General features: G+C 39.9%; 1 protein-coding gene across 5 annotated transcripts in view; it reads left to right on the top strand.

The window, feature by feature from the left end:
- VWA8 (von Willebrand factor A domain containing 8) overlaps positions 1-17703 on the top strand; it is a 386591-nt gene extending 368888 nt beyond the window's left edge. For all 5 annotated transcript variants that reach the window (XM_037729667.1, XM_017503777.2, XM_017503778.2 and 2 more), the window contains 3 exons: positions 10943-11041; positions 13750-13988; positions 16210-17703. In XM_037729667.1, the coding sequence (XP_037585595.1) occupies positions 10943-11041; positions 13750-13988; positions 16210-16318 (447 nt within the window). In that variant the 3' untranslated portion in view covers positions 16319-17703. The remainder of the gene's footprint in view (positions 1-10942; positions 11042-13749; positions 13989-16209) is intronic.
- Positions 17704-24661: the final 6958 nt, after the last annotated feature.

Genomic DNA, 24661 nt, shown 5'->3' with positions numbered 1-24661 from the left:
TCAGTATCATATTCCCTTTCCATGTGGGCAAGGGTTATACAGTCATTGGTGTCTCCCCAGCTGACAATGATAATGATTATCCCAGAAGAAAAGCAGCCTTCCATTTCAACTACAGGTATTGATCGACTTACCACCTATGCAACTTACGGCCATTCGACTTTATGACCACAATCGCTAGCCACGACTGCTCCGCGTCTGGCAGCGCAAACATTGCCCAGCTGGGCGTACGACAGTGCGGACCAGCTTCCAGCAGCACTACCATCTCCGCGTGCACCATTTCAACTGTACATATAGCCTACTCAACTTACGACCAAATCATATTACGACGGGTCCGCGGTCCCGACCGTGGTCGTAAGTCGAGCATTAGCTGTATTTCCAATTTGCTGTTCTTAGTTTGCTATACACCCTCCATTTCAGAAGTCTGAGCTGGAGAAGGGATTCCCAGTGCTGCTGTGTCACTGCTTGATATGAGCCTATTAATCCTCTCTTAATCAGCCACAGAGAACACCTGCACTTCTGGCCTTTACCAGAGCAAACAACCTTGAATTCATTCATATGCCATGTAATTGTTATCAGAAGTTCAATCGTGAGAAATGGTACATGTGCTGACATGTGTGAATGACATGCAGTCTGTAGATAGACTAGATTTTATTATGGATCAAACATGTCCTTCAGAAATTGGCGATCTTAGATTGCTGTTAGGTTTGACATCCCACATGCACCCCAAGATTGCTTCCCTGAATTGTGTCTCCGTGTTATGAGGTATACAACAAGAAATAGATTGATGAAACTCATCACTTCATTTACTTTAGGCCTAATATTAAGAATACTGCCCCCCTGAATTTCCCAGGTCCCCTTGTGTAAAGCTCTACATGAGAAATTCCTTTTAGAATTAAGTGGAAGAAGAAAGACAGCTTCAGCTAATGAATGCTGTGGGCTGCCAGACTCTGTACAAGTACAGGATACGAATACAAATAAGACATGGACTTTCACTGTGGGGAGTAGCTTTGTTTCCCTTGAAGAACTGAAATGCGTTTCCATTTGTGATTAGTGAAAGCCGTGGAACTACTTAAGATTCCATCTTGGTTTTCGTTGCTGGGAAGCTCAGATCCAAAATCAAAGATCACCTATGACAATTTTGTTATGTCTCATGGCTTGCAGACCAGTCTTCAGCTTTTTCCTTTTCTTCACCCTTGCTCCCTTCAGATATGTTTTCCTTGATTTTTGTTTTTTATGCTTTATGGGTTTATAGAAAATATTTATTTTAAAATATTTTAGGTCCTTTCTAGTATGAGATATAGTTCTTAAATCACTTGGACCATTGATGACTAAAGAGTAGTTAGATATCTATTGTATCAGCATAAATACCCACATCCCACCTAATGTTTTAAAACCTTTGAGTGTTGCTAATACCTGGATCAACCCATTCTCCTGTTTTATGGATCTTGAATTTCAGTGTTCCTTAGCTCTCTTTGAGCTATGGGGAGATTTTAACCCAATATAGACCATAGCAAATATACTACTATTAAAATTGGCAGATTCATAGTTATCTTGAATAAAATCTCCTGTTAGAAATTGGATTTCTACATTTTTGAGAGCAGAATTGCTCTGACATGTGAAACTACTTCTTTCAAGCTTTTAGAAATAAAATGTATTAGGAATTAACCAGCAAGTTGGTTGACACAGCTACCTCCACGGGACTGGGCAAAGGATGAGACAGAAGAAAGAAAACGGCAAAGCTACTAGTATTCAGGGAGCCATTTCAATGCTTCCAGGGAGGTGATATGATTGTTGCACAACAGACTGAGTATTTCATTGCTTTTCACGCAGACGACCATATAGAGAGATCTCCATTTGTTCAGTTCTCACTTATAAAAGCCTGTAATATGGAAGAACTATTAATGAAATAACTTGTCACACACAAAAAAGGAACAATATCAAGGAAATGAGCATTGTACAAGATGTTGTTTCATTTTTTTTTTATTGACAGTTACAAACCAAACTGTTGCCATATGACCTGCTGGATGTCAGGTAAATTCCACAAAACTTCCAACGTTGCCTGAGCACTTCCTAAGAGTAGATCACTTGCTGGGTAGCCCAGTGAGGGAGATGATGGAAACTACTCATTCTGATAGAAGGTTTGGGGAGCAATGTGTGAACAGAGCGTACTTCACACACGCCTCTGTGGGCATCATCCCCAAAACAGCATTTTCAAGTACTCTGTTCAGTTGCCACAATAGTGTAAAGAATTTCCTCAGTCTTTATCAGCACAACCACAGATATATTGAGAAGACAACCATAGTGACATCTGACTGAAAAATCCAGGTGAAATTGTAGCAAGACACCAAGATAAAGTAAATTTTTCAGGGCTTGAAGTCATTTTCTATGCCATTAAATTCTTAACGGGAAGAACATTTAATAGCTTCAGTCCCATCACATTCACTACAGTTCCATTAGAGCTTAGACCATAGAACGTCTTAAGAAACCAGTGTCATAAAATCTTTCCAACCAAAGGAAGACACTTTAAAACATCACAAGACAAGCTCTTTGAGCCTCTTTCAGAAAAATTGGTACCTAGGTGAGTGTCTGGAGGGATAAGGTGGACCCGGCGAGGTGTATGGTCCTGTCCTGCAAACTCCTCATCATGTCCACAGACTTTAGAACTGGGGTCACCTCGGAGGCCATTTACTCCACTGTCCTTATTCCACAGACAGACCCCAGGCCCAGACACAGTAGAACTTTCCCCGAAGTCAGAAGGCTAGCAGGAGACAGTAGCATAGAGCCCAGGAATCTGTTTGTTTTCCCTTTTTTTGTTTGGTTTTATTTTTAAACTTTCTTCTTTATTTCCCAACTTTTTAATTTGAAAATTTTCAAACCTACAAAAAAGTTGAAAGAAAAGTAAAACTCATGTGCCCTCACTTAGGTTCACTAATTGTTACTGTTTTGCCTCACTTGCTTTATGTTTCTCTCCAAATATTTACAGTACTCTCTCTACTCCCCTCTAAATCATTTGAAAGTAAATTATAAGCAGCATAATGCTTTCCTCTAAATACTTCATTTTATGTCTCCTAAGAATAAGGACATTCTCTAATACAACTTCAGTACCATTATCACGCCTAAGAAAATTATCAGTAATCCCATAATATCTTATAATATCCAACTCAAATTTAATTTTCTGAGTTGTCCCAAAAGTATCTTTTATAATTGTCCCCTCTCTCTGCTGCCCACATAGGGTCCAAAGTCCACACTTTACTTTGCTTCTTTGAGTCTGCAACAGCCACCTCCCCTACCATTGCATTTTTTTTTTAACTTTTCATGACAGTCACTTTTATGAGTGTCCAGACTAATTGTCTTATAGACTGTTTCTTTTCTCTTCTTTTTTTTGAGATGGAGCCTGCTCTGTTGCCCAGGCTGGAGTGCAGTAGTGTGATCTCGGCTCACTGCAGCCTCTGCCTCCCAGGTTCAAGTGATTCTTCTGACTCAGCCTCCTGAGTAGCTGGGACTACACGCACGCACTACCACGCCTGATTAATTTTTGTATTTTTAGTGTGACAGGGTTTCACCACATTGGCCAGGCTGGTCTTGAACTGTTGACTTCATAATCTCAGCCTCCCAAAGTGCTGGGATTACAGGCATGGGCCACTGTACCTGGCCCTAGACTGTTTTTTTTTTTTTTTTTTTTCAATTTTATTTTTTTATTTATTTATTTATTTATTTATTTTAAAGATGGGGTTTCACCATGGTGGCCAGGCTGGTCTTGAACTCCTGACCTCAGGTGATCCACCCACCTCGGCCTCCCAAAGTGCTAGGACTACAGGTGTGAGCCACCGCACCTGGCCTTTTTTTTTATTTATTTTTAAGATGGGGTAGACTTTCTTATACTGGGTTTGTCTGGTTGCTTTTTCATGGTGCCATTTAACTTGTCCCAATATTCCCTGTATTTCCAAAACTCCTAACAGGCCTTTTCTCCATATGGGACACATTGGAGACTTGGTATCATCTTCCTACCACCTCTGCCAAAGTGTCTGAGATTTAAGTACCCACAAGTCACCCAATCTCTGCCAGGGCTCCCCAGACCAATGTGCAGGTCAGGAAGGAGGTAGGATGGGGCTCCTTACATTCTATAAGAGGTGTTTCTATTTATAATTACAGTTGTCCCTTGGTATCTATGAGGGGTTGGATCCAGGACCCCTCTCAAATACTAAAACCTGTGGATGCTCAAGTCTTCCAGCTGACCTTCCTCTCCATGGACTCCACATCTGCATATACAAAGGGCTGACTGAAAATGTTTTGGGGTATAGGTAATGGGTGCATATAGCACAAAGTGTAAGAGGTATAAAAGGAGGAAGAGTGAAGAGTAAGCCTCTCCCCACCCCACCCCAATCTCAGCTCCCAGCTCCTCTGTCCAGTGGCAACCACTGTTAGTGGAATTACTGGTCTCTTCTCAGAGATATTTGATGCACATACATTCAGTGGCTGTGTACCATTGCATTCTGTTCTGTATTTTTATGTTGTATGATCATATTCAACTGAATACTTTCATTTTCTCATTTGGGTAAGGCATAAAAGGAAGAGTAATAACTAACAAAAGGATTTAATTTACTCAGAAAATAGAAAATGATGCATGAACAGAAGACAGTTTGAGGAGCTCCTAGAGATAAATGTATATTCCATAGCCCAGAATCGCATCATACATGGGGTCAATAGGAATTCAGCAGTATGATCTGAGACTCCCCAGCCCCCAGTTCCAGACAGTTCTTAACATTGTCTTCCTGCAGTCATACCTCAGTTGTAAAGGTTTCTAGTCTGTATTTACTTTGAAACCTTCAGAAGCCACTGACCCAGTCTGTGATCTGGATGCTCTCCATCTCTCTTGGCATCTGCTTTGTGTTTTGCTTGGCTTGGCCACAGCTCCTGAGCCATGGGCCATTACTGTCTAGGTCTCAGAGGATCATGTGGAGTCAGCCTCCATATTTTATTCCACGTTGTCATGACCTGTGCCAAACCACAGGGACCCTAGACAAGAATTACTAAGAAGAAAAGGTAATTCAGCGGCAAGACAAGTCTCTAAGCCATTTGGAGTGTTTAAAGTTTCTCATAATTGCTCTACCAACTGAATTCAGCTATTCCCAGGAATAGCATTCACAACAGATCACTGAAGACTAGAGCAACATCATTTGCTTATAATCAGCATAAGCTCCTCTACTCTTCTAGTCAGCATCATCCTGAATGTTCATGTAGTGCTTCAAATTAAAGTGAAAAGTGGAATAGTACTGTTTGTAGGAACCACTGTCTTTTCATCAGGAAGCATTTTTTTATTAACTTTCATTCCAATTTGTACCTCATGCTTTCTCCAAGCCCCTGGGAATGTTTTCACTGTAATCTTGAAATAGACCTCCTTTTCAAAGGCTCTTAATGGCTTAATATTTTTTAAAGCACTCAATAATACCAAAGTTAGGTAACTATTTCTCCACTAGGCACTCAAATAGTGGCACCAGAAAAGAGGTTTATTTTCTTATTCAGAAGTTACACTTTGGAAAAAAAAAGAAAGAAACTCAAACTTCTTATTTCTGTGAAGGCATATAAACCATATTCTAGGGCAGTGGTTTTCTAACCATGTAACAGGAACCTTTGAAGGATATTTGGGGGTGGGGAGGTGAGAAGGCAGCACTTTTTGCCCAATCCCCAATTCAACTGCAATTTCGCATGTGTTGATAGCGTATGAAGTTTCATAAGCTGAGCTTTTGTGCAGTATTTCATTTGGAGAAAGGGTTTCACTGCTAACAAATTTTTAAAGGAAAGAAATAATTAGAAAGCCATTATGTTAGGGATCATGTACTGGATTATTATTTCTCACAGACTCTAAGGGCTTTCTTTCTGTAAAAGGTGCCATTGACCCTCAGATTTAGATGATTCACTCCTCCCTTGACAGAAGAAAACAAGGCATTAGGTGTTCCTAAAACTCAGAGAAGCAGGCTTGTTCATTACATTTCTTAAACATACCATTAAATTTATACAGAATTTTGGGGGATAGGCGTGACCTTGGAAATTATTTTCACCAACCTTTTTGTTTTACAGAAGAGGAAATGAAGATTGAAAAAGCTTCAATGCTTTGCCCAAGGTCACACAGTTACAGTGCAAAGCCAGCACCTCTGACTTCCACTTCAGGCCTTTTTGTTTCTGTTTCATTGGGGTTTTTTTTTAAACTGTGATTCAGGAGCAAATGTATTATTTATGTAAGGTACTCTGTCTTCTCCTACCCTTGGCACCTTACCATCCAAGGGAGGTATAAAGGACAAACTTTTCTCAAAGATACCTTGGTCAGAAAGGCTGAGTTAACTCCCAGAAGAAAATGAAAACATATGACTCACAAATCAGCACCTGCCAGGGAAATTTCTTCTATCAAGAACTTAATTTAGTGTCTATAATTGACCTCTTTCCAGTACCTCCGGAATGTTTCACAGGTTTAGAAATGGAGACTAGTCATCCTATCAGTTTAGGCTGTGGATAAATTCTTATTGCTACATGGAGATTGGACTGAAGGAGTACATACTTTTCTGAGTCCATTCAAAGTTAAACAAGAATTCAGAATTAATTCAACTGTCGATGTGGAAATATTGGCCAACTCAACCATTCAAAAACTTAAGTGGAGATGGGAGGGGAAAGTAGCTGGGGAAGTAGTTATTTCTCTATAGTGAAAACACTGGGCCAAACACAGGGCTCATGTCTATAATTCCAGCACTTTGGGAGGCCAGGCGGGTGGATTGCTTGAGCCCAGGAGTTCAAAACCAGCATGTGCAACGTAGCAAGACCCTGTCTCTACAAAAAAAAAGTACAAAAATTAGCCACGTGTGGCAGTGCATGCATGTGGTCCCAGCTACTCAGAAGGCTGAAATGAGAGGATTGCTTAAGCCCGGGAGGTTGAGGACACAGTTAGCTGTGATTGCACCAGTGCATTCCAGTCTGAACAATGAGCAAGACCCTGTCTCAAAAGAAAACCAAAAAATAAAAACAAGTAACCAAAATGGATTTAGAATCAGAGCACCTAGGGTTTAACCAACCCTAGATCTATGGCCTCAAGAAAGTCTGTTAGTCTCTCTAAGCATCAATTTCTTCATTTGTGATATAAGGTTAACACTTACCCCAAAGTTTGTAGAGAAAATCAAAATGAGATGAGATATATGGAAGCCTTTTGTAAACTGTAACAAACTACAAAGTCATTAAGTGTATTGTCCTACTCTTTCAATGACCCTGGGAGGTGGTAAGACAGATTTTATCCCATGTTGTCAGAGAGGTAAAGTGATTTACAGGCATACAGTGTTAGAAACTTTCTAGGCCAGCAGTGCTTACAAGGTAGAAACAAGGTTTAGAGAGGTTAAGTGATTTGCTGTAAGTCAAAAAGCTTGTTAACGTCAGAGCCAAGTCTAGAATCCTTGACCTTTCAGGACATTATTCTTTTCACGTTGACGTACATTATATGAAGAAAGGTTAGCCAGCTAACGCTCTAGGTTATTAGCTAACTAACACTAGGGTTCCTCTGGCGTTTCTCTTGACTTTTGAAATAATGTTTGTCTTCTGATCCTTTGTAGCTCATAGTTACTGGCACCATGTGAGAACAGTGTATTTACATTTCTAGAAGTAGTTTTCGTAAATAGCCTTAGATGATTGTCTCATAGCTACTTATAATGTGGCTGCATAATAAAGCATAGCGGCTCCTAAAGCCAGCAAATGGTTGGCCATCCTAATAGAAATTTACACATAAATCTTATTCATAAAAATGCTAATCGCACTTTGTTCCAAGCATTCTAAACATTACAAATCATCCTTCTTATTTGATGATAAATCGTGTCTTTGATAAACATTTCAGCATTTGATTTTATTTGTTATACTTTTCTCTAAGTGAACAACACTTCCCAAAGAGCATTTAAACAGATTTCTAGAGCAAAAAAGTATTTAAATTGGTCCTCTGCAGTTGAGGCTTTTCTTTATTACTGTGGTTTAATATTTATGTTAAATGCTAAACGTGAGACTGCACAGGGTTTTCAGGGATGCTCTGAAAAGTGGAGAAATTGTGATCATAACAATTTTGAGCTACTCAGAAAAAGTTCTGATCTAAATGTCATTGGTAATGACAGTGGAGAACTTGTTTATTGATTCCTGTCATTCTTCCATGGAAGCATGCTCAAAGCCCTGTCAAGTTGGATTTCACAATGATCATCACAGAAACCAGATCAGGTGAATAGCAGATTTAGGAGTTAGGGAATGGAAATGAATGAGAGTATGCATCTTTTCCATTAACCCAAACAATTTTGAGGATTAGCCAATTACTGTTTGTAAAACCTGTTGGACTCCTTGGATAGCAAATACTAGATAATTTTAGTGGAGAAGTATTGCTGGTAATGGAAGCTTAATATAATCTGTAATAACACGAGGGAATGGTCCACATTTGGATGTACTTTAGATTCCTCCCAAGCATTTTATTGACTTTGGGCACAGAATAATCCTCAAGCGCATCTGGAAGATGAGAAACCAGGTCCTGCAAACTATTTTATAAGCCCCATCCTGTTGCTTAGGTGTCTTCTCAAGCCTTTGCAGTACTCATGAGGCACAGACAAAGGCTGGTCTTTCTGCAAATAGTACTTTCCTTACCACAAATAAAGAAGAGATGAGAAAGAAAAGGGAAGGGAAAAAAAGAAGAAAGAAAGGGAAGAAGGAAGAAAATGAATTATGCAATCCACCTTTCTTTGTCTCATTTGCATAGAAAAGTATAGTATACTTTTTTCTCCTGGTCATATATCAATCACTCAATCAGGTGATGGATGGTTGCTAAAATATTTTTGAAGGTTTTAATCAGCCAGTATCTTGTTTTCATAAAGACCAGCTAAAAACTGTATTTGTTGACTGCTATTTGACCAGTTACATTGAATCTATGACAGACCGTATGATCAAAGATTTCTATAGTCTCATTCACTGTCACCTAATTAGAAAGAACTCTAGCCATCAGTTAAAAGAGGGGGGAAAAATCAAACACATTCATAGCCCTCTTACCTCAGCCCAATATGAGAAACCTAGCTCTATGTCAGGGAACTGATCTTATTACTTCATGTGTAAGGTCCTGTTTAACAGATTACTTCACCAGTCCATAATGAAAGCAACCTGCCTGGCACCTTCTCAGGAGAACTTTCCTCTCTCGGCTACAAACAGTTCCTGCCATGACCATTGTCAAATCAGTCAGGGCTCCCTGGAGTATGCTTCCTTGGAAGGATTAGGCAAGCTCTCTTCACATCTGTGCCAATCCTACCACTGAACCCTTAGTCAGGCCTATACTGAAACCAGAAATTTCCTATCCTGAGCAATTCTCCCTGCTTTTAGGTTTCAGTTTTTATTTGGTACCTTTTCAGTCTATTAATAGCAAAGTATACTAAGGATAATTTTTTTTCTTATATGGAATGTATTATATCGTTAGAAAGCATTTATTGTCAACCTGTTCAATGCATTGATAAATTTCCTTCACTCTTCTTTTACATTTGAACAAGGCACAGAATAATCTCCCACCCTCCCATCCCCTCCCATGGTGCCACTCTGGCCCTCCTCTGACCATGCCTTCCCATGAGGTGAGGTGTCTATAAGGCTAAAGGGCCTTTAAAACCTGTTTCTGGATCATGTTCCTGGTACCTGGGACCCCGAACTGCCCTCATCAAATGACCCCAAGCCTGCTTCCAGGTCCTGCGTGGGCTTCTTTCCTAGGACAGACTGGCCAGTGGTGTGGGCACCCCAAGGTCTGAGAGGTGGGCAAGGGGTTACTTGGTTATGGTGGAGTGATGGAGTGTGGATATGAACACTGTGTGACCACACACCTGCATTTGAGGTACCTCATGTGGTGGGACAGAGCCAGCTATGAGAAGAGAAGGGCATGGGCTATGGGCCAGGGGCCAGTACTGCCCATGTGGTCATGTTCTAGCACAGAACTTCCAGGAACCCAAGTATTTGAAATTTGGCCCTGGCTTTCCAGGTTATTATAACGTACATTTTATCAAAGTAGGAGGACATATTTTATTTAACAGTTGGTAGCCTGATGTGTAGCTTTTACATATTTAGACATCATATATGGGCCTCCATTTATTCCCTCCTGGGGAGAACTGCTAGGTCTTCACCCCCAGCCTCATCTCTCTCCCAGGACACAAGTTCAGCATGCCTATAATGGGACTCGTTTTCCCCAGGAACCCCTTTTCTGACTTCCTATTTGTGCATAATAACAATTTCAGCCAAATTTTTTTCTGTTTCTTTCCATTTAAAACACAGTACTTTCAGTTATGTTATGGATTGTTTTTTGTCAGCTAGCATGGGCTAACCACCATTTATCCCATGATTGCTGAGGGGGAAAAGTTGCATTCCAGCTTCAAACAGCTTATTTGTAGAAGAACGTAGCCCAAATGCAAAGGGAAAGCTTCTTATGGCTCCAACTTGATTGCAGACTCTTACATGTGCTGGGCACTCTCTTAGATTCTAGCAATTCAAAGAGAAATAAGCTGTGGCCTCACCTTCAGAGAAGTCACCATTTTAAAAGGAACAGTCATGAAAAGAAATAACTGCATCGCTCTACAACACGTAGAGCAGTATTTTGCACATGGTATATACAACTCAAAGTTGGAGGGAACCACCTCACCCCAATTGTAGTTTACCTCAGACCCCAGACTTTTTCTTCAGATTCTGTAGAAGGGTTGCACTTGACTCCCAGCTCTAGCCTTTCTCGATAAACAGGAGTTTCTCATGTACGTAATGAGATTAGGGAATTAATCACACATTCATCTCACTGCATTTCTTTATGGCCATATGTTGAGCAACTTTGGACAATAACAGTCCTAAGAGTTGAACATTAAAGATCTAATGACTCTTCTTTCATGGAGAAAAGTTTGTAACTTTTTGGTTCTCTTGCATGTAGTATGACATCGTTGGACACTCTGGAGATGGCTACAACATTGGCCTGGTTCCAACTAACAAAATCCCTAAGGACAATAAGCAGAGATTAGAAATTCTGAAGGTAAATACATTTTATTACCTCTGTATTATGAAAACTTCTATCAGATTAGGTAAAGACTAAAAAGATTCATTGAAGAAATAGTAGATATACAGGAAAGAAAAAAACTGTTTCATAGACATTCAGTCATTGAACTGAAAAAACACCCATCACACCTAAAATCATTTTCTCCACCATACAGAATTTAAAATTTGTTCCCTACATATTTTTAGAGCACTTGCTATTAGATTGAGATTCTACATCCTGGGCCCCCTTATATGTCCTATACGGTTCTTTTCAGCCCCTACATGTGCAGTAGAAGGAAAAGAAAGACCCGTTTTAAAATTTGTTTTTTATTTCAGTAGTTTTGTGGGTACACGTGATTTTAGGTTATGAATTCTTTAGTTGTGAAATTTGAGACAGTATACCCATCACCTGAGCAGTATATACTGCACCCAGTATGTAGTCTTTTATCCCTCATCCCCCTGAGAACCTCCCCCACCTTGGTCCCAAAAGTTCGTTATATCACTGTTTGTTTTTTATCCTCATAGCTTAGCTCCCACTTCTAAGTTAGAACAAACAGTATTTGGTTTTCCATTCCTGAGTTACTTCACTTAGAATAATGACCTCCAGCTCCACCTGAGTTGCTGCAAATGCCATTATTTTATTCAGTTTTATGATTGAATAGTTTTCCATGGTGTATATATATCACTTTTTCTTTATCACTTATAGGTTGACGATCACTTAGGTTAGTTCCATATCTTTGCAATTGCTAACTGTGCTGCTATAAACACGTGTGTGCATGTGTCTTTTTCATGTTAATATTAATGACTTCTTTTCCTTTGGGTAGATATCCAATAGTGGGATTGCTGGATCGAATGTTAGAACTACTTTTGTTCTTTAAGGACTCTCCACACTGTTTTCTGTAGTGGTTGTACTAGATTACATTCCCACCAGCAGTGTAACTGTTCTCTTTTCACCACATACACACCAGCATCTATCAATTTTTTGCCTTTTTGGCCATTCTTGCAGGAGTAAGGTGGTGTCTCATTATGGTTTTAATTTGCGTTTCCCTGATGATTGGCGATATTGAACATTTTTACATGTTTGTTGGCTGTTTGCATATATTCTTTTGAGAAATATCTATTCATATCCTTTGCTGACTTTTTGTTGGGATTATTTGTTTTTTTCTTGCTGATTAGTTTGAGTTCCTTCTAGATTCTGGATACTAGTCTTTTGTCAGATGCATAGTTGGTGAAGATTTTCTCCCACTCTGTGGGTTGTCTGTTTACTCTGATGATTATTTATTTTGCTGTATAGAAGCTTTTTAGTTTAATTAGATATCATTTATTAATTTTTGTTTTTGTTGCATTTGCTTTTGGGATCTTAGTCATGAATTGTTTGCCTAAACCAATGTCCAGAAGAGTTTTCCCAATGTTATCTTCTAAAATTTTTATGGTTTCAGGTCTTAGATTTAAGTGTTTGATTCATCTTGAGTTGATTTTGTATAAGATGAGAGGTGGAGATCCAGTTTCATTCTTCTACATGTGGCTTGCCAGCTTTCCCAACAACGTTTATTGAATAGGGTGTCCTTTCCTCAATTTATGTTTTTGTATGCTTTGTCAAAGATCAATTGGCTGTAAGTATTTGACTTTATTTCTGGGTTCTCTATTCTGTTTCATTGGGCTACATGCCCATTTTTATGCCAGTACCATGCTGTTTTGGTAACTATAGCCTTAGTATAATTTAAAGTCCGGTAATGTGATGACTCCAGATTTGTTCCTTTTGCTTAGTATTTCTGTGGCTATCTGGGCTCTTTTTTGGTTCCACATGAATTTTAGGATTGTTTTCTCAAAAATAATGATGGTATTTTGAAGGGAATTACATTGAACCTGTAGATATTGATTCTCCTCATCTAGGAGCATGGGATGTTTTCATTTGTTTGTGTCATCTATAATTTCTTTCATCAGTGTTTTGTAGTTTTCCTTGTAGAGTTCTTTCACCTCCTTAGTTAAGCATGTTCCTAGGGTTTTGTGTGTGTGCAGCTATTGTAAAAGAGATTTAGTTATTGGCTTGATTCTTAGCTTGGTCATTGTTGGCATATAGCAGTGCTACTTATTTGTGTATATTGATTTTGTAACCTGAGACTTTACTGAATTCATTGATCAGATTTTAGGGTTTTCTAGGTACAGAGTCGTATCATTGTTGACCAGAATGACCGCTTTTAGAGTACTCTCTGTCCTCAATTTTATGTAGAATTTGATTTCACAAACGTAAGTCTCCAATAGAAACCTATCCATCACGATTTTAAGTAAATTTCCTCCATTGCTGTTGACGTGAATACAATGTTTTAGTATTATAACTTTGTTTACTGGAAACTCAACCCATTCCTTATTTTCCTCCTTTGTCATCCTCATCCTCCAATGTGATACCAAGTTTTATATTTTCTTATATTTTCTCACTTTAAGTGGAAGCTTGCATTTTAAAACCAAGTACCTACTGTGATAATTTTGGAATGATTTCTATGTCTAATGAAATTCGATGCCAGATACAAATATCACTGCATACTGTTTTCACTCAAATATGCAAATTAAATAGAACTAACTTAGAACTTACTACTCATGGGTAATAATTGGTATGTATGCATTCTCATGGTCAATAGGAAAATAATCATATTTGTTAAAAGAGAAGTTTCTCATCCATGGCTTTTGTGTGACTTCTCTTGCCTCCAGACAATGCATGCCCACTCTCAGTTCTGCATGAGTGGGGACCACACATTGGAAGGGACAGAACATGCTATCAAGGAAATTGTCAATGAAGAGGCTGATGAGTACTTTGTCATAGTCTTGAGTGATGCAAATCTGTCACGATATGGAATACATCCTGCTAAGTTTGCTCAAATCCTCACAAGAGACCCTCAAGTAAATGCTTTTGCCATTTTTATTGGATCTTTAGGTGATCAAGCAACCAGGTAAGTGTCATCTGAGTATACAGAAAAGGACAGGTACAGAGATACTGAGTAACTAACACATGCTTATTTTATAGGCAAAGTACCATGAGGTGCTGAGTGAGGGACAGTGAGGGAGACGGAGGACAAACAGAAATGAGAGTTGCTACCCTCAAGGACTTATAATCTATTGAGCTATCTAGTTAGGTTCTAGCTTTTGTTCAGATGAACAATAATAATTTTAAATTAATTATTTTTAGTTCATATTTAAGCCAATAATAAATAATTAACAAATTGATTTGCCACTAATAAATTGGGTAGTATTTACACATTTGGCACAAGGCCCTAAGCTCGGACTAATCATTTTGTGTTCAAATCATATTAAAAATAGTGAACCTCTACTATTTTCCTAGCATAGATGTGTGTGTTTGTGTATATGAATGTCTATACCTATCTAGACATATATATACACACATATATGTATTATAGTCCCATAGAGACATCTCCTACATTATATGTATGCCTATATATATACACACACACACACACACACACACACACACATATATATATATATATATATATATATATATAAATAGACACACTCACATGTATTCTTACTGGTGAAGAGACAAGGCAGGTGAAACACTTGGCAACAACATAAGATAATATATATATAGTTAGATGCTATACTGAATATACTGAATATTCAATAGAGAATCTTATTATCAGACAATAAATACCAGTGGGTATGATCTGAAAGGAGAGATCTGGAAACACTTTCATAACTTGAACACACTAACATTTATCTTTTTGAATTACAAACAGAAAGAGTTTATGGTTTTTCTGTGTTTAAAATACCTGTAAGAAGCACAAAGCACCAGTGAAAGTAAATCTTTGAAAAAAAAAAAAATCCCTGCCTAAAGCACAAAGGGCCTACCTTTTTGTTATTCCACCCTTTTTACCTGTCTTGCTCTGTGGTGTAGAGTCCTATATAGATTGGAAATGTTTTCGTATCCAAAATGCTAGCACTTTTCTCTCTGTTCCCTTTGCCTTGCTTCAAGGCTACAGAGTAAGGTTAAGAACAGTCATTTTATGCCATGACTTTGCATTCTTCTTAGTTTTTATGAGTTAGTGCTTTGCATCTTTGAGAACCTCCATATCCTCAAACACAAACTATGCCTTTTCCACCCAGATTTTCCTCAGCATCAGCCCAGTATTAGGCAGACAACAAGCTCCACAAATACTGGTTGAGATGAAATGACTATTTTGTCTTTCTAGTGAACAGATCCTGTTTGAATACTTAAGAAAGCACAATAATACCCTTGTGGTTTCCTAGGGAAATGGTCCAACATCCACTGGCAACAGATATGTTGCAGAATTAGCTGGCTTACCAAGCATGCCAAATATACGATACTACACAGGATGATTGAATTTTATTAAATGTCATCCCAAAGCCAGACTTCACTGGCATGGTGAAAGGAGGCGTTCTTTTGAAGAGAACTGTGTCTTGCAGTTTTATTGCCTTCAAAATGGCCTTTTGTTCCAACTGGTAAATTAGTATTCAAAAAATTATAACTTCAATGACATGTTATTTTTAAAGATAATTCAAATCAAAACCTGTTATAAGTTTTTAAAAATTCACTTAAAAATGAGTTGGAAAAAATTTCATAAGCCTGTATAACCTCAGTGTCATTGAAGTAGCAATTGGATAATCCAGATCGCACTTCATATTGTGTGATGTAGACCAAAAAAAAAGAGAGAGAGGCAAAGAAAGGGAGAAAGAACCACTCAGGGTTTGGCTGGGCAATTTTTTTGGAGGCCTGTTTTCTAAGGAAGGTAAAGTACTTAGAAATACAGTGTGAGGTCAACATATTTGCTAGACCCAGGAGGTGAGCTGATCCCAGATGAATCCCTAGGGCTCTGTTCTACTAAGGGAATATGAAATATCAAGAAATGGCAGAAATGAAAGGAAGAAAATTTTTCCTTTCAAATTCACTGACTGTCTCACTGAAAAGACCTTTCTTTCAGTTCACTGCTTTTTCTGTGCTTTCCTTGTTACTCTTCAAAGCCTTTCACTGCTTAATGACGACAGCAAATTCAATGGTAGGAAGAGAGCAAGATATTAGAAAGTAAAAACTTCCTTTCCTAAGAAACGATTAGGAGCCTGTGTTTTGCCAGGGCAGGAGGAGGAAGGGGAACCCCATTTACAATGGTAACTTCCTTTCCGTTTCCATCCTGGCAGGCTTCAGAGAACTTTACCAGCTGGTCGGTCTTTTGTTGCCATGGATACCAAGGACATTCCTCAGATTTTACAACAGATCTTTACCTCCACCATGTTATCGAGTGTCTAAGAAGTGCCCTTCATCACCCTGATGACACCAGGATTTGAAATAAGACAAGAATAAAGAGTGTTCTGAAAAAAAGAAGATATGGATGAAGTGAACCCATGCAATGACTGGATGATTCTGGCATTCCTGGGACTTCCTACACTTGCTCAGATATGAGAATTCAGAAAAGCAGCCAGAAGGAGACTTGAACATGGAAAGATACTCCATTAATGAATTTAGAAGTCATTAGGTGAAGCGAGTTGACCTGCACTTTATCAAAGGTTGGGGTTAAAGGAGGGTGGTCTTGAGAACTATGTGTTTGGTCTGTTTCCAAAAACCTAAGGAGGAAAAAATACTTTGCTTTTGCCTTAACACATCATCTGGTCACCTAAGATAAGAAAAGCAACCCCATCAAATTGAGCCTTTGATATCACATTCTGACGTAAGATGCCAAGTCTGTGCAAAACTCACCAAAATGCTCCTATCCAATAATTATTTTTTTCTCCCTGCTCTGTATTGACCAGAATACAATGATTTTATAATATTTAACCCACCAAAAAGTCCATCCAATAGCAGTATTTTATGAAAGGTTGGCTGTTCTCAATAACTTCATTTTCCTGGCCAAAGCCAGAAGCAATCAGAAGATCCTTGGAGTGCTTGCCTTTCCATGTAACTTTTAAAAGCCTCTGAAACAATAAAGTGCAAATGTCCTCTTCTCCTTGCTGCTAGAGTGGGAGGAGAAAGATGTCCTGCATTAGGCTTCCTGTTTCTTCTTGTTCTTCTCTCAAAAATTCACAGTACTCCATTTTGGGGCCCAAACTGTAATGCTCAAAATAATAAATGCTTATAAGAAAATTATTTATTGAGAATATTCATATAAAAATTACCTAAAGCAAGGTAAAAAAAAGTAAAATCAAGGTGGTATATTTGAAGTGAATGGTGATTGGAGATTTCTTTAGCTATAACAAACAAACAAAAAGAAAGAAAACAACTTTTTTTAAAAACCTCATTTTTTTTCTTTCAAAATGTACCTTATTCCCACACACTCTTAGACCAACCTTTATTTAATCAGTAGGCTCAATATCACTTTGTTTAAAATCCATTGCTTCAGCAGAAGTCGTTATATGTTTAACCATATAACTTAAAAACTCCTCTTCATCATTGATAGCAAATTCAGAAACGTTAGGGCACCAATGATTAGAAAAAACTGGTCTTAAGTTAGACTATTAATAATAGTCTTATTACTAATATTATCCTATTCATCTATATATATTGAAATTATACAGGTTCATAATTTCATTTTAATTATAGGAGAGAAGAAAAGCTAATACCCATTTGTTCCATCACCTCCTCTCCCTATCATTAACTATCAAATAAATAAAAGCAATTCGATTTCCAGTGTGTTACTAGCCAGTGAGTTTGCATGACTTTCTTGCATGGATGCCTGCTCCATGTATTGAACAATCCAATGATGCAAACAATTTCAATCCAATATGTGTCTTTTAAAATGTAATTGCAGTCACCACAACAGCAGCTAGCACTTACTGATTATTTGCTATGTACCAGGAATATGCTAAGGGATTTCATACGTTGTTTCATTCATCCTCACAAGTATGCATGTAACAGGAGTATTTTCAACCTTATTTTCCAGATAAAGAAAGTGAGGCTCAGAGAACTTAAGTCACTTTCCCTGTTCAGATTCCTGTTACTAGACCTTTTACTAAGTATTCATGGTACCATTAACATCCTCATTTTACAAGTAAAGAAACTGAGGCATATAGAACTTCAAGAAAATTGGCCACACTCACAGCCAGGCAAGGGCAAAGCTGGGCCTCCAGCCTCCTGGCCTCTTAATGCCTGTGTGTCCCTCACAGTCCCACGCCTCTTGCTGTGTCTCACAAATGTACATGTCACACTCCTGCTGCCTTTTTCTCTTCTCCTCCAGTGCAACTTCTCCCTGTCCACATTCACAGAGCTCTCTTCCTCTCCCTTTACTCAGAAAGTCTGTCTGCCCATATTCAAGCACTCAGAGGTGTGGGGACCAAAGACATGGGACACTGTCGGAGGAACACTTCTAACTGCTCCTTCCCTGCTAGGCATGGCAGCGATCTGAGGAAGTGCCCTTCCAAGTGGCAGCTTAACCCCAAGGGATGCCCCTTAGCTAGCGGGTCACTGCCCCTGAAAGCCTTTGGAAGTGGAATCCAAGGGAGATTAAAGGCACAGCCAGTCTTTAACAAATCCTCCCCATGCGTAACTACCTGAGGAAGCAGAAGCCATTTTTTTGACATGGAAAGAATGTTCTCAAGTAATTTAATTTACCCTTCTCTACCAGCCAGACCTCCTCTGCAATTGTTATTTTTTAAAAAGCACAGAAATCCTGACTTTTCTGATTTGTGAAGGGGAAAGATGATGAGGAAGGGAAATTGAGATTGAGAAGATAAGAGCTTATTTTCACATCTTGCAATACCTAAGAAGTGTGTGCATTTATTATTAAATGTACTTAATTATAGACCACTCCAAGCTGTTCCCAGGCCCTTCTTAGGGCCAGGACATTATAATAAATGCATTGTGTGCCTCAGGGGGTTCCATTGAAAGGCTCTAACCCCTGTCTCCTTAGTAAGCACATGTAATGCTGAGAAGGTTCATTGTTACCGTGAGCAGCCAGGAGGAATGAATGCTGTGAATAGCTGCGGTGTATGATGCATATTCCCCCTAGAATCCTTTGTGTGCCCGACAAAATGACCTCATCACAGATGGGGAGGCTCAACACAACCATAAGAAGTGGATCAGAGGGGGAGTACTTGAAGGGAACCCATCAGATGTTTGGAATGAATCACTTAATTCTTTACACTACACTCTTTCCTGTGAACTGACAGAGGAGGAGAAATCCATCAATGCCGGCAAGACTTTCTCTAAACAAACTCTTGGGCTTTGAAAGCCGTTTGGAAGTGGTTTTCAGTAGACAGCATTGTCATTGTTCCTTAAAGGCAAACCCCAGAGGCTTCCACCCTCCCTCCACCTGGCTCCTTCCTGGGCCTGTCAGATCAGGCAAAATTAAATTTCTAAGTGAATAAAGCTGGGAGAAACAGACAAGGGAAACAACAGGAATAGTGGCTTATTTGTTACATTTCTATTTGTTTCCAGTGATCACAATTATGAGAGATATTCCACAAATTCTAAGCCCACCTTTTCTGCCTGGACAACTTGTTTCTGGAATTTCATCTTAGGAATAATCAAATGTTGACTTATATTTAATACATTGTACATAGCTTTTTAATATTATTTAAAAAAGAAAATGTCCACTTTAATAATTTTTTTCAACCCCTAATATATATGGCTTTTAAAATACTTAAGTCCAATTTCTGGTCAGGACTATATCATAAGGTTCTTTTTCCTTTTTTTGTTGTTTTTGAGATGGGGCCTTGTTCTGTCACTCAGGCTGGAATGCAGTGGCATGATCATAGCTCACTGCAGCCTCAACCTCCTGGGCGCAAGAGATCTTCCTGCCTTAACCTCCTGAGTAGCTGGAACTACAGGTGCGTGCCACCACGCCCAGCTAATTTTTGTTTTTTGTTTTTTGGGTTTTTTTTTTTGTAGGGATGGGGTTTCACCATGTTGCCGAGGCTGGTCTCAAACTCCTGACCTCAAGAAATCCTCCCACCCTGGGCTCCCAAAGTGCTGGGATTACAAGTGTGAGCCCCTGCACCCAGCCATAAAAACCTATTGCCTTTTCTTTACTTTTGTTCTAAGACTTGCTATGGCAAAAGTACTACAGGTAATGGAAAGGAATTCCAATTTTCCAGCTTATCATGGGAAATAATTGCAAACTCTAGGTAAAATTTGTCTGTGGAAAGGAAGTTCTAGACCCTGCTCAGCTATTAAGTACCTGTGTAAACTTGGGCTAATCACTTCTGGGTCTCAATTGAATTAAACCTACGAATTAAAGGGGTTGGACATGAAAATCCACTGCTCCATTATCTCAAACAGAATTGACTTGGTCCCTTGTATAGTTTACAAGAGCCACACACTTCAGTGCAACTTTTGTCTCCAAAACCCACACACAAAAGGTAAGCTCTCTCCCAGTATGCAAAGGATTTTGGCACCTATATCAACTGCCTTAACAAAATAATGTTACTGACTGAAAATGCATACTAAAAGTTATATAAATGTCATCAAAATTGAACAAAGGAGGCTTTCGCTTGTCGGCTGAACAGATTCCTTCTGTTTGATAGTTATTTACAAGATTTCTGCCTATAGTATCATGCTTTGCACCTTGCTGCCTTAAGATAGAATTACATGTCTGCTGATGGGCACAGTGAGAAATGAAAAAGGATCAGGAATTGGAAAACTACTATGTGCCGACAGCTGGCCTTTGTTCTGCAGCTGAACAATGAGTGTGTGTGTGTGTGTGTGTGTGTGTGTGTGTGTGTGTGTTTACTTGTTAAATCCTGTAAACAAAACTTCCTCCAGAGGGGAAAAAAATGCTTGCCAAGCAAACATCTCAAGTTGAGAATGACTTGACAACTCTTTTTTGGGACCTAAGCACTGCCTGGGGCCTTTGCCTTCAGAGACCACATCTGTTCTTGTATGGTGGTGCACATTGGCTTTGGAATGCCAGGGCTACATAATTTTAAAAGCAAGTGGTGCTTGTGATATTTGGCCACTCAGAGCAAAGTCTAACTCTCTTTTAAAATGGTTTGGATCCTGAGGGTGGGAAGAACGTCATGTTCTGCTGTAAGAAATCTCACTAAGGAGACATGTAAACTCTAAGGAGTGTCAGCTACTTCTCAAGATTCCCTTCTTCTGCAGGTGCCAGAGACTTGAAGTCTTCCCTCTTTTTCAAAGGCTTCAGTGGAAGTGCTTTGGAGTTGCTAGCTCCTTCTGTGAAGGAACAGAGTGTGTGAATAAATTCAGACTCCAAAGATGGTGGGTGTGACCACAGAGGAGTTTCAGAATACAAGAATGTATTTGTATGAAATGTAGCTCTGAAGCATTAAGTCATGGTAGCTGGGGTTTGGCCTGGAAATGGAAGAGAACAATGTCTCTCTGAACATCCTAAAGCAAGTTTGCTCCTTATGCAGGCCAGAATACGGCAAGAAAATAATGAGCCTGTCAAGAGTACTTTGTATAATTGATCTCATGACATCATGGCCATACATGAAGGCTTACTGATGGAAGCTTGAAGAAAAATAAGTGTATTTACTCAGACAGGATATTAAAGTTGGATTTTTCAAGTGCAATATGTTTGTATTAATAAATACTGCTGTTAACTTAATGAGACTGACCATTTCTTTATTCCAGCACTAATTAAGTCTTTCATCATCAGGACTCCAGAAACAGAATGAGTCTCAACAAAGCTGGTTGATCCATTTCCTTTTACAAAAGATTTTATGGCCCATATGCAATTCAGCCCTGAAAATGGCCTAGAAAGGAACACTTGCAGGCCCAACAAATATCAAATTGTAAAGCAGGGGAAGCAGCCTGATTGACTTGGCCTTGCCCTTGCCTCCTAAGGGTGGCTCCTACAGAACCCGAGGCTGTTGGGGAATCCGAGGGCCTCTGCAGCAAGCGGATGCTCAGATCCAGGGTGTCATGCACAAAAAATAAAAAAGCAGATGACAGGGGATACTCGGGAAGGCCAGGGTTTAGTTCATGGATCCATGGGTTGAATAATAAAATTGTTTATTTGGCAGTTGGCGAAGAGAGGATCTTTAACTGAAAAGTTTCCTTCAGGGCTCCAGTGCTTAAGAAGCTATTTTCAAGGCTGATAGAATATGCATGTCCATACATTGCAGGCTCGAGTACAAAGAATTGATATTAAATATGTAGTGCCAGAACTGAAGAATCTCTTTTTGCATGACCTTTCGTGGCGACCGGAAGAAACGGGTGTACTCTGCAGAGGTGGAAGACTGCGGCAGCTCCACAAAACCGCATGAAAGCAGGTATTCAATCACTTGGCTGGAATGCAGCTCCACACAGCTGGCCTGGCACCTTGCCCCTCAACATCTGAAGTCTATCTGCACTGTGGTGTTTGCCTGAAAAAGGGGCTTCTCTTTTCAGCTACAAGTAGCCCTGAGAGTCTACCATCACCCACCTATTGGTCTGAATTCTTTCATTCCCATGCTTTCCTCTTAACCTCTACTGGCAGGAAGGTCCTTAGACAGAGAGCCTGTGATGGGTTGAGGAAGTAGAATTGGCTGGGGGCATTTGCAGCTTGGAGAATCGTCCAAGCAGAGGACTGGGGCCTGGGATACAATGTGAGGGCAGAAGCCCCGGGCACCTTGGGGTGACATTCTTGCCTTGGGCATATATTCTGCTCTTAGGCCTCCCAAGAGCACTCGCTGAAGGCTGTGCTGGGATTGGATGGCAGTGGCTTCGTTCTCCTCAGACGTGTTTGTTCAGAGACATCCAGTTTTCCATTTCTATTTTGGCCTCTATCTTAGGGAAGTGCTCTGCCTTTCTGACCTCTGGGTTATGGAGGCAGGAGCAGCATGCATGTTAGGGAGGTAAGTTCCTAGCTGTGATGAAAGGCCTTTGAAGTTGGACATAATCAGATTTTTTTTCTAAATTTCTAATTCGATTTACCAAGAGAACTCTTGTCCTATACTGTGGATCTTTAGGAAGACAATTTATACTTCTTGGGAGCCTCTTCTCTTTCCTTGCAGAAATAGGGCCTGGGTCATGCCCCACTGTTTGGCCCAAGACATGAGGAAGTTGTGAAAAGAGCGTTGGATTTCCTGAGCTCCAGCCAGGTAAGGACTGAAATGAGATCAATGTGAGCCTGCTAAACTCAAAATCGAAATATATCCCTCCTGTCAAGTACAAGTATTGAGTACATTTCAGTGGAGCCTCCCCTACTAAGAAGTTTTCTGAAGTGTCTGTGATTCAGCCTTTAGGAAGAAGCCGTTGTATAACAGTCCTTAAAAACTTTTGAGTATTATTTCCTTAGCACTAAAAGGATCAAGTGGCTCTGAAAAAATGAATGTGGACTTCTAAAAACAAAAAACAAAAACAGCTCCTTTTTTTCTTTAAGATAGTTCTCCTTGGGTACAGTGGCTCACACCTGTAATCCCAACAATTTGGGAGGCCGAGGTATGAGGTCCACTTGAGCCCAGGAGTTCAAGGCCAGCCTGAGCAATGCTGGGAGAGCCCACCTCTACAAAAAATGTTTAAAAATTAGCTGGGCATGCTGGCATTTGACTGTGGTCCCAGCTCCTTGGGAGGCGAGGCGGGAAGATCACGAGCTGGGAGGTCGAGGCTGCAGTGAGCCATGATCACACCACTGCACTCCAGCCTGGGTGACAGAATGAGACCCAGTCTCAAAAAAAAAAAAATGATGTTTCTCTTTTTCCCTCTTCTAAGGAGAACCAGTTTTGTGTTTTCTTTTCCTTGCTTGACAAATTACTCCTCCCCACTTCATTACTCCCACCCACAAAGTGCATAAAGAAAGATTCATAACACAATTTCCCCCTTAAAACAACTTCAGCCCTTCTCCTTGACAATCTAATTTGTCCTGTCATTTGGACATCATTCAATTAGACTGTCCCGCCTGGGTCTTCTGTAAATAGAGGCCACATGGCTGGCACCGTGGAAATATTCTATATGTCAGACAAACCAAAAGATGAGCACAGAAGGAAGAGAGAAGTTGACTTTTGAGATAAGAAGACACACCCTAGTTTGCGTAGTCAATTCCATCCTGCCAGGCCTTGAACACCTGAGAAACCCAAACTCAAGTCTACTTGGTGCAGGCTTCAGAGACGGCAAGTTCAGTGCAGAATCCTGGGCCTGCCTGCCCTGTGAGCCCATGACTTGGGGCAGGTTTTCTGGTATCTCTGAGCATCAGTTGCCTCACCTCTAAGTTGAGGATAATAATCCCATCTCTTGGTGTTCATGTGAGGTTTGAAATAAAATAATGAAAGTGCCTCATAAACCAGAAGTGCTATCCAGTTCAAGAGGCATTTGGAGTTTGATTTGGGGTTTTCGTTTGGGATCTCGATTTATCTGAAAACTTTATTGGGATGGCCTCCCACTCATCTTGATTCAGGGAGCTTGTGCTGCCGCTCTGTCTGAAGGAGCATCTTTCTGTAAGCCTCACTTGTCCTCCTGTCAGGCAGCAGATGACAAGCTGAGCATTCTACACACAAAACTCCCAGACCATGGCGGCCTTGGGGCATCCTGAACATTTCACATCCACGACGGAGGAATCCTGGCTCTGCACCAGGCACTTCCTGTTTCTGCTTCTCCTCTGGAGAGGATGAAGGAGGTTCTTTGTGAGTGGCATGTTCAGTTGTCACTGCCCCAAAAGCAGGGGCATTTGGTTTTAAGCCCTCAGAGGGAGGTGGGCCCCTAAGAGGTGAGGGTTTCTTT

This window comes from Cebus imitator, unplaced genomic scaffold (assembly GCF_001604975.1).
Source record: "Cebus imitator isolate Cc_AM_T3 unplaced genomic scaffold, Cebus_imitator-1.0 Scaffold314, whole genome shotgun sequence".
Classification (NCBI taxonomy): Eukaryota; Metazoa; Chordata; class Mammalia; order Primates; family Cebidae; genus Cebus; species Cebus imitator.
The sequence above is the reverse complement of the archived record's forward strand: the minus strand, read 5'-3'. Positions and strand labels throughout refer to the sequence as shown.